The 16,348-nt window shown below is 36.9% G+C and overlaps 1 protein-coding gene across 1 annotated transcript; it reads left to right on the top strand.

Moving 5' to 3' along the window:
- The first annotated feature begins 1,384 nt into the window (after positions 1-1,384).
- LOC134754272 (dnaJ homolog subfamily C member 11) lies at positions 1,385-15,855 on the top strand. The gene is made up of 13 exons (XM_063690494.1): positions 1,385-1,567; positions 3,347-3,521; positions 5,128-5,209; positions 6,247-6,366; positions 7,023-7,150; positions 7,622-7,813; positions 8,329-8,542; positions 8,939-9,055; positions 9,495-9,686; positions 10,380-10,513; positions 11,269-11,417; positions 11,807-11,936; positions 15,053-15,855. Exons 1-13 carry the CDS (start codon positions 1,499-1,501, stop codon positions 15,076-15,078), a joined length of 1,728 nt encoding a protein of 575 aa, XP_063546564.1. The 5' UTR covers positions 1,385-1,498; the 3' UTR covers positions 15,079-15,855.
- Positions 15,856-16,348: the final 493 nt, after the last annotated feature.

Genomic DNA, 16,348 nt, shown 5'->3' with positions numbered 1-16,348 from the left:
CGCCCCTCATGACCGATCCAGTTATACTAGATTCATGCAATAAACTTTACTGATAGTGCCAGCCAAGCGAGTGTGTGTGTCCACACCATGACACCACCCATAGACATAGTATATACAAGTAGTTATACATATAGTAAGAGAAAGAATATTCATATAAAATTTGGGCAGCATAGGATTTTTTCTCTTTTACTCTTATAAATTTCGGTATTTCGCCATCGCCTATGCTACCTATGATGTCACCTGGTCGGTGATAAAGACAAAGCATGGCACTATTTTCTCTTTCCTCTTATAGGAATCGCAATAAGACTATCTTTCTCTATCAAAGAGTGTCAGGCCCTTGACACCACCCGATTTGATCAGGCAATAAAATAATCAGATTGGGCCATGCATCTAGTATAACTGGATCGGTCATGAGGGATTGGGGGGGGGGGGAATGACCGAACGGGATAGTCTTATGTATCTTACAGTAGGAGTAGCAGAGAAAGCGTTGTTATTCTTTGTCACAGTCTCCCTTTTTTATTACCCACCGTTAATTTAGTACGGTTTATGATGGGCATCTACTCGACCAATCATATTGTCGCATTGCATATGTTCTGTCCCTCACGGGCGCACGCGTATAGCTCATCTATGTAATGCTAGGCTAGGTCTATGGATTGGGCGAAAATTGTCCCCATCTCAGAAATCTGGACTGGCCTAAAAAGCAGCGATTTTCTCTGAAAACACTAAGCTGATTGAGGTGAAAATTATGTAGTGCACATAGTGTGTTAGTGATGCAAAAATAGGACGTGTACAGTGTATAGTGAATAAATATATACATTTACTTATGGGTATACTAGTAGTAGAAGATAGTTACCTTATCGGTCGACCTTCACCGATACGTCTAACGGATCAAACTTATATTTTATGAAAGAAAATATGTACCTGAACATCTACATTAACATTTTTTTACACATACATTACATGTACATTTGAACTTGTAATTTTTTTTAGGTAATCCAATTTATTTATGTTCAGGTACATATTTTCTAGGCTATTTTTAATTAATTATTAAAAGAAAAAAAAATTCTTCAAATTTCACCGACTTTTCTGACGAACGAAATAAGTTCCAACGGAAAGTATACAAAGTAAAAAGACTTATTTGAGTTATTTGGTAATTCATTAATTTCATTAGGTGACAGAGCTGTACTAAAATACAAAAAATATTTTACTTTTGATTCAGTAATTCATTCTGCGTTGTTTTCAAATGGAAAGCTGATTCATTCTACCTACTTTCGAAAATACGTTGGATGAAAGTATTTTAGTGTCGGGTCGTGTCAAGAGGCATAATGTTGTTGGTTAAAGTTTAAGCCAAGCTTTACAGTTGCTCTATGGTTTGGGCTTTTCTATTCGACACTGGCGACGCCGCTGTCAGAGCGGCAGTTAAAGAAATTAAATATCTCAATATCCAAGGATTGAATTTTTTTTTTAGGTTTTTAATTTTTAGTTTAAATTGTTTATAATGGATGAAGAAGGTGATAGTATTTTGATGGAAGAAAATTATTACCAGTTGCTGAATGTCTCCAAGGCGGTAATTATATTATTGCATGTGTATTTCGTCAGAGATTTTTACTTATTTTGATTATCATTATTATATAACGTCAAATTTGATCCTAAGCAGACAAATTCTTGAAAGAAACTGTTTTTGTTGTCCTACACAAATATTAGGAGTTGTAGATCCAGTAGTTTAGGTATAATATTTATTGCGGACTGAGTCTAAATGAACGTGATATTGTGTCACGTAATTTTAGGTTAGAACCGGTGATGATGTGCTATTTTACGGTTCGATTAAATAACATTAAGGCTATATTATTGTAACAGTGATAATAGCCTCCTTGTTTCATTACTTGAATCTTTTATATACACATATTGCGGTGAACTTAGTACATGTTTGGTAATGCATTCCAATATCCATCATGTCATCAAAATGATACCTTCATTCGACTTGAAATAAATTGTTTCTACCACGAGGTGTGGTTTTGATACTTGTTTTGACATTTTGTTTGTATTGAAAGAGCATACTGTTACATTCTGGACCAAGATTTTATTTCCTAAGTCCTTGACCTACTTTAAATATTTATTATGCAGCTCAGATTTATATTATGTGTCTTTTCACTTATACGTCACAACCGCAAATGAAGTAACTACCATATTATATGTACAATAAGTAAAATGAATATATAAGGAGCCAGCACACCTGTTATTCAATACACTTCACAAATTAATTAATTAATTAAAATATATAAGTTGCTGAATTTCAAACTCGGGTAAATCCATCTGTCAGATTATGCGATTTTGGTATTAAGAAAAGGTAATAGGGTAGATATTCGCTGCGAGGGTCGAATGGATTTACCAGTTTGAAGTTAAGCAACACATATATTCTTAATAATTTTTTTCACAAAATACCTTTATTTAAATTAATTACATGGCATTTTAAAAGTTATATTTCATATTTATTTATTTCCTATATGCATGAATACATTACACATCAAAAACATTTTAAGGGTCTCCGGCAAGCTCGGTTCTCCATACAAATGTAGTTCCACTCTCATTTTAAACGACTAGCTAGATTGCTCTGAAACTTTGTACTTACAATTGGATAAGGTATATCTATGTCTGTAATTAGTGTAGCTTCAGATACCAAAGTTAAAAAAAATACAGCTAATTTAAGTTTTTCATACAAAACTTGTTTTTGCTCTATTAAGTTTGTTTTATAAACTGGAGCTATATAAACTAATTTCAGACCTAGATATACCTAATGTCCTTGTTTGTGTAAAGTTTCATTACAATCCAACACATAGTTTTAAAATGAGTTTGTATGGGAAGGTGCAATTTGGCCGAGCTTGCCGGGGACACTTAAAGGTCAGATTAGCACCTATTATTAATACATTTTCCATCATTTCATCATCATCATCATTATAAGATATACATTATACATTTCACTGAATACATTGCTTTGGCTCCCTTAAATTGTCTGATTTGAGTTGGCTTCGGCACGCCAGTTTGGCTCGGACCCATACAACAACTAGATGTGAAACTCCACAGGGAAAGATACCTTATGGCGGTTGCGTAGCACCACATTAGTATTAGACCGTCGTAAATAATAACGTATGTGCCAACCGCCATGAGGTACCAGTGTTGGCCGAAACGTTAATGCAATTAACCATTAACCAGTACAAATTGAACCGTAAACTCTAACTGTCCATTACGGTTTACGTTTCAATTTGTACTGGTTAATTGCAATTAATGTACGGCCAACACTGTGAGGTACCTTTACCCAAGATGTAATGTCACATATAAATGATAACAGGCATCACCAGATGAGATCAACAGCGCATACCGGCGGTTCAGCCGCATGTTCCATCCCGACAAGCACAGCACAGACCCAAACAAGCAGAAATGGGCAGAGCAGATCTTCAACAAAGTGAAGGAGGCGTATGAAGTGCTGTCCGATAACCACAAAAGAGCTATTTATGATACATTAGGTAAGCATAAATAGGTTTGTTCTATAGAATCTAAAATTTGATGTTTGCTAATTCATTTAATTTTCGTAGTTTTTGTTTAATGTTATCGTGAATGTTTGTGTTTTGTTTAATGTTTGTAATATTTATTATGTACTTATGAGCCACAGATACTCGAAATAAATGAATTTTAATTTAATTTTTTAATTTAATATATGTCAGGTTAATAGATCAGTTTTAGTTTCATTATTAGTTAAAATCATGTTTTAGGTGGCCTATAGAAATGCCTTCAGAGCTGTTGTATTTTAAATCTTTGGCAAATCAAAATTGCATTTGACTTGGCAAGTTGATATGTGGTTGCCTAATATGCCGATAGCAGTTTTGTTTGTTTTTTAAAATAAAATAATGTTTTCTTTAAGTAAAATGAGATTGAACAAGTTTGGGAACAAATCAAATTATTTTATTAAATATTTTGATTTGTGTTTTTTAAGTAGTCACACTACTATATATAAATTAAAAACTGTAATATATGACATCTATTACAGTTTTTAAAATGAGATTACTTAAGGTTTTAAGGCACTTTCCCTCCATGGCCCATTATATTTTTCCACCCTGTATAACAATTTTACTTACTAACCATTTGAAATTTTTTCTTGTCATTCGATATCGAACCATATTTCTTATATGCAGTAGAGATGCGTTTTTGTTTTAAGTATGATGGCAAGTATGTTGCCACTACAGACTAAAGGGTTAATATTATATCAAAGAGAATAGAGTACATAGAGGGTTATTGTCATAGTAAATTTTGTAGTCACAGTAAATTTACTGCCATTTTTCGACACATAATTAAAACTAAAAATGAAAATTAATAAAAATATCAACAAATATAGATATAAGAGTATATGAATGATTGTTTGTTTTAATTTTTAATTATTTTTAAAACACCATATGACTTTGACCAATGTACTTTCAATGTTAAAATTGTTAAATATGAAACGGTGTCGCCATCTACACAAGCATAGGTCAAAGGTATGGCGCCATCTGTTCGAGCATAAATTTTTCTTGATTTTTAGAGGCATGTTTTATTCTTAGACTTTACTCATCTTATACGGTGTTACATATATCTTTTTGATAATATAAATCACTTTCATGCAGCCAAGAAAAGTCCTAATTACTTTTTCGCGATTTCGTGGTTGGTCCCATAGTGAAAGTTGCTCAGTATAATCCCAAAACCTCCCTGGCAACGGGGATGCACTTATTTTTTTGCCACTCACTTATTTTTTAGCCAATTAACCAGTGGGGAGCCAATTAGGCACATCAGGGGCCCGTTTCTCATTAGCTTGTAGCTAGTAATACAAGTGGAAGTCCCTTTCTAACAAAAGCTGTCAAAAAGTGACATCCGCTTGTATTACAAGTTACAAGCTTTTGAGAAACGGGCCCCTTATGGTAATATACAAGAATCTGTATGAGCTATCGTGAGACATAGCGGTTTCACTCACGTGTTTTTAATCACGTGGTTTAGGCTCTCCGAAACACGTGAGTGAAAAACCGCTAAGTTAGTTAAATCTGTACGAGGCTGTTGTACTTTACTACTGTAGTGAGAACTTAATAATATTTGAATTGTTAACAGGTAAAAGAGGTTTGGAAGTAGATGGCTGGGAAGTTATATTTCGGACGCGAACACCTAGAGAAATTAGAGAAGAATATGAAAGGTAAGTCCTCATAAAAATATAGATACATGGGTCAGTCAAACTTTTTTTGCTTTTGGGTCTGTTCCATGAACTGAACACAGTATAGTTATAAAGAATGTAATAAATCTGCTTATTCTAGTTATATAGTACACCGGTAATTGGTCCAAAAGTCTCCTACAAATCGATTTTGGCACAAGTTGTCTCAGATATGGGTGTATTTGGTATCAGTGCATTCAGTATGATGCCCTGAACACAAATTTATGAGATGACAAGCGCGAAAATGGTGAGGGTAGTAACTGTGACATCCATAAAGTCGGCGGTACAAAGATTTTATTTTTAAACGTACCATGCGGAGTATTAAATGAAAGGGCTTTGTGAGTAGATCACAAATACATAACACACTATAACATTTTTAACTAGGTATTTGGTTTAACAAATGATTAGAAAATGTCAAAAAAATTCACAATTCAGAGTTTACTTTGAACTGCTCTAGATTCAAAACGACTGAATGGATTATTCCAAAATACATACCAAGGGACTCTAAATATCCTTTACTTTGTAACGTCTAAAAATAATTAACCAGACATATCAACAAATAAGAGAAGTACATCAATTTGAATAGCAGTATGATTTTCTTTTACAGGAAATTACTGCATGCATGAAGGACTCCTAAAGTTATATCATAGAGTAACTTATACTAGAGTGGTACTGTCATAGTAAATTTTGTAACCACAGTAAATTCACTACCATCTATCGACACACTTTAAAACTAAAAATGAAGATTTATAAAAATACGATAAAATGGATAAATGATTTTTTTTTATTTACATTAATATTTTTTTTATGATTTTGACCCATGTTCTTTCACTGATATGCGTTAAAATTGTTAAATAACAAACGTAACGCCATCTATACGACAGTAGGCCAAAGCTAGTAGCGCCCTCTGAGCGAGAATCAAATTTTCTTGATTTTCGAGGCAGGTTTTTTCCTTAGACTGTATCCATCTATTACGGAGTTATATCTATCTTTGCTTGTATCTAAGGTTTCTTTTGTGACAGGTTAAAGCGCGAGCGAGAGGAGCGGAGGTTGCAACAGAGCGCGAATCCTCGCGGCACCATCACACTCTCCGTCAACGCTACAGATATGTTTATGAAATATTACGATGAATATGAAATCATGTGAGTACTATATCAGATGGTAGTTTAGTTACTATTACTATAGGGTTTGCAATCGAGATATTAGGATTGTAAGGAACTATGCTCTACGCATTCTGTCAATACATTCATACACTTGGATCAAAATTGGATTGGATTTCTATGGATCTATGGATTTGGATTTCTTTCTTTGGATACCCTAATTGGATCATAATTTCTAATTCTGAAAAAAGTTTCGATTTTTGACTGATTGTTCCCATCAATTCGATCAGAAATTCTGATTCTTAAAAAACATAATTTACTTGAAATTGTTTTCATGTTACTTTTTAGGGTTCCGTACCCAAAAGTTAAAAACGGGACCCTATTACTAAGACTCCACTGTCCGTCTATATGTCTGTCACCAGGCTGTATCTCATGAACCGTGATAGCTAGACAGTTGAAATTTTCACACATGTATTTCTGTTGCCGCTACAACAACAAATACTAAAAAAAAATAGATAATGGTACAGAATCCTTCGTGCCCGAGTCCCACTCGCACTTGGCCGGTTTTTAAAATAATATAACGTTTTGCTATTATTTTAAGGTCTAATTTTGAATTCATTGCTGTAATAAATTTTATGTTATTCTGTGATAGAGATTACCGCCTATGATGTACTTATATTATTTGGTTTTATCAACAGAGAAGAATCAAATATCCTACCGAATATAGAGGTGTCAGGAATGACCATTCAGCAATCTATAGACTCTCCCATAACACTGAGGGACACCATGACGCTCTCAGGGAATATATCAACACAGAACGGAATCGGTAAGATTGAGGATCTCCCTCAGACCATTACAATATTTTTCACATAGCTTGGGTAGCTGCTGTCATCTCGATACAATTTCATCCGATTCATCCTTCAATTTATCCTCCATTCAATAACCTTGAAACTCATAATATGTGATGTTCCATGCCTAAAGGATCCTAATGCACATAGAGCATAAGAACTCTTTAGGCATGGAACGCCATATATGTATTGAGATGACAGCTGTCACCTGTGTGCGCTGTTTTACGTGCATTGTAGGTTTTGCCATCTTGTGGTCTACATTGGAAGCTTAAACTTGAGATTACTATTTCTAATTTTTGGCAACCGCAATTTACCGTAATATGATCTACAAAAGCGCTAAGATTTGTCATAAACTGCTTGCTGAACGCACTGCAACTTAACCTTTTATTATCCCTCTCATCTCAGCACATCAAGGATATTATGAAAAAACAAACATATTTTTTTTCCAGGCACCGGTTCCGTGAACCTATGCAACCGCCACCTCAGCTCCGAGAAGGGTTGGACGGAATTTGAGTTCGGGATAGGCAATGGACCACTTCTGGGGTTCAAAATGTTCCGTACCCTATCCCGACTGATGTTCCTCAACTGCGGCACTGTCATGCAGTTTACGCCGAGGGGGATCGTGCCTAGTCTTGTCTCAAGTATGTCATCATCTTTCTAGCATTGTCTCGGCGTTTCAAACAGAGACGCTACGGTTTCCTGAGGTCCACTTTACAACCCCCTAAAATGTTTTTACAAAGCTACTGCCGTCTTCAAAACTGAGGGGAATTAGTTTTTGTTAAAGTTTGCTTCTGTTTTCTTACGATGTTTTTGTACGCCGAAAAGCGACTGGGAAATAAATAAATAGCAAATGATATAAATTCCATGAGAATTATTAGTACAGAAGATCAATAGTAGCGGATGAAACAACGCACCAAAAGTGTCTGCCACCCAGGAACACTTTTCCAAACAGAAATATATCTCTACAGTTCGCGTTCAAAAGTCCGTACTTCTTTTTGTTAATCTATTGGAGACCACTTGACGCGTAGTCAGAAGCACTACTTTTGATACTGACTGTATGAACCGGGTTTCAACCCCACAACCTTGAGTTTCCAATCATCCAGAACGTAAACCACCAAAGGACATAAAAAATTACCAAAAAAACCCTTATTTTCAGCAATGGCGCTCCAACTGGACGCCCACTCAGTCGGTTACCTGACGTACCGCGCCGGCGGGCAGGGCGGGTCCTCCATGACGTCCATATACGTCCGCGACTCCGAGAAGTACCACACCAACACGGCCATCCAGCTCGGCAACCCGCACTCGTTCATATCCTTTAACATCATGAGGAAGTTACCACAGCACGATATGAAACTGCGCTTGGCGTTGAAGTAAGTTTTTGACCGCCAAGGACGTCAACTGGCGTGCCTACAACATTGTAGGCAAACTACATAGTTTTGATTTAATATATATACAATTGACCACTAAATTGCTAGTGACTCAGAAGTGTCTAATGCGATTGTACTCAATTGCCTATGCGAATTACTATAAGTATAACACTGATTACTATATTAATATACAACTAAAATATAATAGAAATCATTTACAAATAACAGACAGCATATTCAAAGAAGAATATAAAACAGAAATAGAGATGTGAAGCCGAAATGGTCTCCACTCAGCAATGCATTTGTAATTAGATATTCTCTCCTTTGTTACACCTTATGTCGTTGCAATAGGGTTTACTGTGTCGAGGATGGTATGTCAAATTTGGTGTTATTTTACAGACTCGGTACCTTCGGCGCCATAGCAGAGTACGGGGCCGAGAAAAAGGTGTCTAAAAACAGCAGCGTGTCGGCCGCGGTCATGCTCGGCGTTCCCAGCGGCGTCATCCTCAAGCTCAAGTTAGTACAATACACTTTTATTTACTAGCCTATAAGAGTGTCCCCGTTACTGGGAAAATGCCTTTTTCTTTTCCGCCATTTGGCACACTTCCCGCATTTTTGCGCATTTGCGTTTGGTCTTCCTCTGCCCCGATATCCGTCCTGTGGGATCCAGTCCGTGGCTAGTCTATGGTTAGTACAGGGGTCGGCGCAAAAAATAACACTTAGAGTTCTTAGACTACTAAAAACAACACCTGTGGCTCTTTTAGCTAAAAAATTTGGTTAGTACAACAGTCAACATGTATATCGTATCAGAGATGTGCGAGAGACAGATAATAATTTCACGGGAACTGTGACTTGATACTTATAGCCACATAGTAATCATTTGCAACCTGTGCTTTTGTATGATGAATAATTGGTGATACTGTCAATTTTATTCAATTGTTTATTATTTTTTCAGATGGACGTGTTCAACACAGACGATAGTGGTCCCCATACACCTGTGCGAAGAAGTGATGCCATCACCTGTCTTCTACGCCACAGTGGTGCCCATGGTCTCATGGCTCATTCTCAAGAAATTAGTACTGGACCCCATTGCGAGGGAGCGATCAGAAAGGGAGCGGCAGAGATCTATGGAGGCTAACTTTGACAGGTGAGTTGGTACTGGAATTTTCTTCTTTGAAATTGTATTTAGCTTAAGAAAAGTGAACTCCTTTCCCTAGCTAGCCAACACATGACTGGTTGTACATTTGGTCCCCATAGCAAGAGAGACTGGTCAATGAAGGCTAAATTTCTGTTCAAATATGCAGAAACGTAAACTTAATGTTGCTGTTAACGGTTTTGAACGTTTTTCCGCCTACTTCTAAACCTGAAATATAATATATGACCCATTATTATTCATAACGGCGGGACTTAATCGCGTAAAATAAGTTTTAAAGTTACCTCCAGCACTATCCCGACCACGGGGACAACGCCGTCCTCGAAACGTCGGAGGTAAATTTTAAATTATATATCAATATATGACCCAACCTACATGACCAAAGCTCTGTTTCTGTATCACCAAATTATGACATCTAAAATAACGGACTACGACGCTAAGTTATGCAAGATTGTCACTATTAATTAGTATCGAAAATCGAAAACTAATTGTTAACGTGTTGTTAACTGAACGGCACCTGAACGCCTAACGTGAGTGTGCGGCGCGTCATCGTAAACCTAATCGGAATGCACTAAGGTTGATATTGGGCTATATGCGACACTTGACGTGTTTGGCGGTCAAGGTGTAAATAAACTTATCTACTCCCAGAAACTTTGCAATAACTTGCCCTTACATGTTATTTATCAGGTTACAAGAAATGCAGCGGCAAGCGCGAGCGACGGTGGAGCTGATGCGGGAGACGTACTCCAGGATCCGGAGCGACGAGGAGAAGAAAAAGGGCCTCGTCATCCTGAGGGCGTTGTACGGGAAGCTACCTGCAGGTAAGAACATTTTAACCTTTACCGTACTTAAGCCACAGACTGGATCCCATAGAATGGATCTCGGGGCAGAGGAACACCAGCACACTGCATTGGATAGGACCAAACGGCGAGAAAGAGCGAAAGCCTTTGCGTAGTTGTGGGGCACTCTTAAAGGCTAATAAAAAAAAGTATGATTAAGCATTGATCAGTGCATCCCTATTTCCAGTCACATTAAAGTTCATGTTTTAATATTTAAAGGTTAAGGATCATACTTATGATACGCGTTTCTCGCTTCGAATATAAATAAATATTATAAAACCATTATTACACAAATTGACTAAGCCCCACAGTAAGCTCAATAAGGCTTGCGTTGTGGGTACTTAAACAACGATATACCGGGTGTGGCTTGTAATACGAGCAAAAAATTAAACTGTAGGCTGTACTCCTCATACTGAACAACATTTGTTCAGCGATTTTTAAAAATAACTGGTGTTTTGATGGTATGTAATATATTAATATTTATAAATACATAGTAATTTACCGAGATCTGAAACCAGGGCGAGAGGCTTTCATAGGCAGGTGACCCTGACCAGGCCAGGCGACCACGTCAGAAATCACTATAATGCGCTAATATCGAAGTGCGTTATGAGTCTTCAATTTGACGAATTGTCTCCTTATAAGCATAATCTAATGCGATAGTATTATGCGAGAAGTGTATCAAATAATCACCTTGCGAGTTTTTCTAGTTGGTATTTCATGTTGTTTATTTTTATCAGGAGCCACAAGTCACGAGGTAGAAGCCGAGCCGACGGGCGATGCGGCCTCACCCGAGTCACCGACTGCTTACAGCGAAGTCATCGACGTGACGATACCCGTGCAGTGCCTCGTCAAGGACTCGCGGCTAGAGCTGTTGGAGGCGAGCAAGGTACATACGAGGACAAGCGTAGTGTCAGTCAGGCCGAGTCAGACGAGTGCTTATAGCGACCGGCACGAGTACAATTTTCTTTAGTCTTGAACAAATGCGGTAAAATAACCTACAATATTAGATATTTTTGTATATTTTACTCGCAATCGAAGTGACTCAAACTCAAACTCAGGCATAAATGTCCATTTTAATCCTCGACTATATTGCCTGGTATAAGAATGGATCGCTTTATGCCCTTGATTTACTATTATATATAAACAACATCCCTATTCGTGAACCTTACTGCAAAGAAAAGGTCCACCGAGGGTCACTTGGAGTATTTCTGTTAGTATAATTGGTCTTACTCCAGTTTGAGTTTACTGTACACATAATGTTTAATTGTACCACAGGCGGACCTGCCCGGATTCTTCGACCCGTGCGTGGGCGAGGAGAAGCACCTCACCATACAATACAACTTCCACAAGAACCTGCACTGCTGCACCGTGGCGGACAGTCAGGCAGTAGTTTTGCCTCGCAACAGTAAGTAATTGCACCGCCTTGGCTGTTTTATCCAAAATAGTATAATAACTCTTTAGGCTTGTTCTTGACAGATGGCTATTAAGAGCCCATCAACGTGCTCACTAGCGCCACTGCTAAATAATTGTGATTAATTAAATTTAACGATAGATTTCAAAAAAAGGGGGGGGGGTTTATTCAAAAGGTAAAATACAAAATACAGTACGTAGCGGCCCCCTTTTTTAAATATCGTTAAATTTAAATAATCACAATTATTTAGCAGTGTCAATTAATAATAAGTGGAATACCCGTCAAGCACAAACTAACTTGACGGGTATTCCACTTATTTTTAATTTGATAAGTTTTATGTTATTTTACAAAAAAAAGTCATACCTACAGGGTAAAATTTTAATCACCAAGCCATACTCTGTTTAGTAACTTTATAGGTCATACTGAACAAGTTTTATTATGAGACCAATGTCAAAATAGCGAAAAAAGGGTTTTCTCTTCATACATTCCGGCTGATGTAATGCCGCTGATTTCTATGGGACAGCCAATAGTTATTTGTGCAACAAGAGAGGAAAGTTGGTTTTTCTTGCGAGTGTTTATTTTGAGTCCCGAGAAAGCGAAAGATTCTAAGGTAGAATATTGAGCGTAGCGAGGGACTCAAAAACACGAGATGTAAAATAACTTTGCTCTCGTGTTGCACACATAATTTTTCACCTCAGTAGTGAGAACATATTAAAGGTTAAAATGTATTTCGAATTACACAGAATAAACAGAAAAAATAAGTATTATAATATGTACGATACGATAAGATACGATATGATACGATACGATACGATACGATACGAGACGAGACCGGACCGTACCGTACCGTAGTATGAAGTTCATGGCCTTCACTAAATTAAAAAGCTACATTGTTTCACTCCCTGGAGTGAGGAAAGTCGCACTTTCCTCACTCCAGAGAGTGACGAAAGTAGGCTTGTTCGAGCTGCTGAGGTGAAAATATTTTTGCGCGATTTCGGCATTGGTCCCATAATAAAAGTAAAGTTTGACTAAAAGTCCGAGTTAGAGGTTACTTTGGGAATTAATTGTATCGAGCGAAGTGTCATAATTCGTGTATCGGAAGCTGTGTTATTAAAGATAATATAATCAAGAACTACATATATTTTTTCCACGTCTACGAATATTTTATTTTTTATTTTATTTATTTATTAATAATAACGATACAGCTATCATAACAGTTGCCCAATGCGATAGTGTAGCAAAATGTAAACGACATAATAAAATATTTATAAAACTATTTCTAAGTATAACATATCACAAACAAAGTGACTTTGATGAAGTCATTCTCATAACAATGGAACACATCAATCCGGGTAGCAACTTGATTGAGTGTACGCAAGGCTTTCGTCCACGGCGCCTCGTGCAGTAGATCGATACGCGCGCGCGGCACGGCTAGCAGCTGCGGTTGGTATCGGCGCCACACATACCGCGAGGGCGCGCACAGGTTTACCATGGGCAGTAACTCTGGGTTACTGATCTTACCGCGCAATAATTTAAATATATAGGACGCCAGAGCAAGCTCCCGCCTAACCTCCAACTAGTTATACCCTACTAGGGCTTCCAATACCGGGATCCCGGGATACCGCCTTTTTTATGGTAGATTTCAATACCGGTATTTAATTTTGAAATACCGGGATCCCGGTATTTTTATTAACTAACAAAATATGCAAAACAAACTTTAACTACCCATCGAAACGTTAAAATTCGGCATCACCACAAAGCTTTGCGCGCATAGATCTTGCGTCTTCCTCTCGTTTTACGATTCGACAGCATTCTCTGTCTTGCGCATGCGACGTGGAGCGGTAATGGTGTAGCCAGTCGGTTCTCGGTGCTTATAACGTGAAGCTATACGTAAGCTATAACCTATGCTGTAGTTATAGTTTCGCGCGCTGTAGTTTATGTGAATCTCACAACAATGTAAGTATGCATACAGTATTATTTGTTTATTAGATATACATACTTGATAAGGATCAAGTCACGAAATGGTTTATAACTCATGTCATGTTTCTTCCGAAGGGAGAAATACCATGTAAGTTTATTTATTTAAATTTAAATACCTAAGTACAATAGATAATTTTATTTAAATAAAAAATAAAATTAATATTCAATGACATTGACTCACAAAAACGTTTTATTTTAAATTGTATTGTAAGATTTGTAACACTGTTTAATGTTAGAATTTATAAAAAAAAAACACAACCGTTGTGGGTCTTAGAACTTGAATTTTAAATTTTTGTGCGAACGTGCGCGTGTTTCAAGTTGTAGACTGATTTTTATTACATTACAAGTGGGGAAATTGCTAATTATTTATTGATTTTTAAATTTATTTCATTTTGCATTTCAATTGTACAATTACCTTAAAAATTACATTAAACGAATTAAATTATTATATTTTAAGTAAATTTTAGTACAATGATTTAGGAAATGTTTAGAAAGTGTTGTCTTTTATATAATGCACTAAGTGCTACTTTATTTATGTTAAAAAATCATTGAACATTTTATACTAAAATTGTTTATGTATTCGATTGAGCTGCAAGTGCAGAAACTAGTCAATAGAGAGAAAAAGAGGCTTATTATTAAGTGATATCAAAGTTAAAAATACTATGTATAATGTAACACGCATGCAAAATAAAAATGAATTTTATTAAAATTTGGTATTTTTACTTCAAATTTACTTGGTTCCCATTTTTTTCAAAAAATCCCGGGATTCCGGGATCCCGGTATTGAAGTTGCCAAAACCGGTATTAATACCGGTATTGCGAAAGGTCCGGTATTTGGAAGCCCTATACCCTACCATACCCAACACAAACAAAGTTGAGTACATAAGGGGGTAAAACGGGTAAACACCATAACATTTCAGGTATAAAAACCTCACAAACTTATTTTGTATACGCTATATCAACGTCTCTTAGAGAAATATGATCATATAAGGAGATTTTTCGCCTTCTGGCTCAGGGAACGGCCTTCAGTATGACCTATAAATTCAATACGCAGAGTATGTCTGGTGAATTTTTTTTTAACTTTTTTTTTATGCAAACATTCAAAAAGCTCATGGAATCCTAATGTTTCAGATCATCGGATAAAGAACAGATCCTGAAGGTTAAAGTCGAGGAGCAGGTGCTAACTACAACGCCTAGTGAGCGCCCGGTGTTCATCCTATTATAAAATGTAAATGTATAGACATAATTTACTGAGCTCTAACAAAATCCACTAAATTTCAACCAAAGATAGGCCCCGAGGTCTTGTCTTTTAAACCTGACAGTTAATACCTTCGAGTGTTTCAGCCGCCACTTTGGCAGCTTTTAATTTCGAATTAAAAAGACTGCGCCATCTTGTGATAATAATGCGAAAACCCGTACGAAGTTGTAGAAAATGCCAGGACCCTGTGATGACACGGTAACGGCAGCGCTTAAAACGCTTAAAGAATGACCAAAGGGAGCGGTTTAGATTTTGCGGAACACCCAGTAATTAGCACGCTGGATTTGTCGCTGGCGACAAATCTGCGGGCAAATCCGAGAGTGAAAACGGTGTGCTGCTGAGCACATTGAGTTTCGTATCTTAGCCTGTCCCCATATTTTTCTCTCGTAAACATATATTTATGCGAAGGCAACAGAATATAAAAATCAATGCACCTACGAAATTCTTAGTGCTCAGCGATAGAACTTTATCATGGACAAATCTACCGCGCTGATTTCAAGCGCTCGTACGAGTATTTATGGCTCGCGGATGGTGTAGTGAAGCCGCGCTTTAGATTCAGTTTTTGCGGTTCCTAGGTTGCGGAATGAATGTACATTTGCTGTGTAATGTATGATACCTAACGTTTGTTAACATTCCATATTATCACTTGTAAATGTTATTAAACAGAATACCGTGACTTGAAATGTTTTATTACAATGTTAACCCTTCTACAGGACATCATTTCATACAAAATCATTCGGTATGTCTATTTAGTTCTAAAGGGACTGGGATATTTAGGGCACACCGAGAAGTTTTCGCATTAGAGTCGTTAAAGTCCGAAGATCTTTTAAGCTCAAAATACATTCCCTCCCGGAAGAAAACATGTAACTTGCGTGGGTAAAAAAATGAAGTCGAAACAATTTTTACAGCGGGGAACTTTTTTTTGCCCCCTCGTCTCACGTTTCTGTCCCGTTTTGAAAGTCTCCATGGTTTTGAAGTTGAAAATTGTCTCCTGAATGAAGTTCCCAATATCAAAATCATCCTCATCATCATCACCATTCATAAAATTAATTCACAGCTCCGAAATTGACAATAGGGATAGGGTAGTTGACACATGTTGAATTTTATTATTAAATCTAGTTAAATAGATAGAAAATGAGCAATTAATCACAATAAATTGGAAACTTAAA

Source organism: Cydia strobilella, chromosome Z, assembly GCF_947568885.1.
Source record: "Cydia strobilella chromosome Z, ilCydStro3.1, whole genome shotgun sequence".
In the NCBI taxonomy this organism is placed as follows: Eukaryota; Metazoa; Arthropoda; class Insecta; order Lepidoptera; family Tortricidae; genus Cydia; species Cydia strobilella.
Note: the sequence above shows the minus strand (reverse complement) of the source record. Positions and strands in the feature narration are given on the sequence as shown.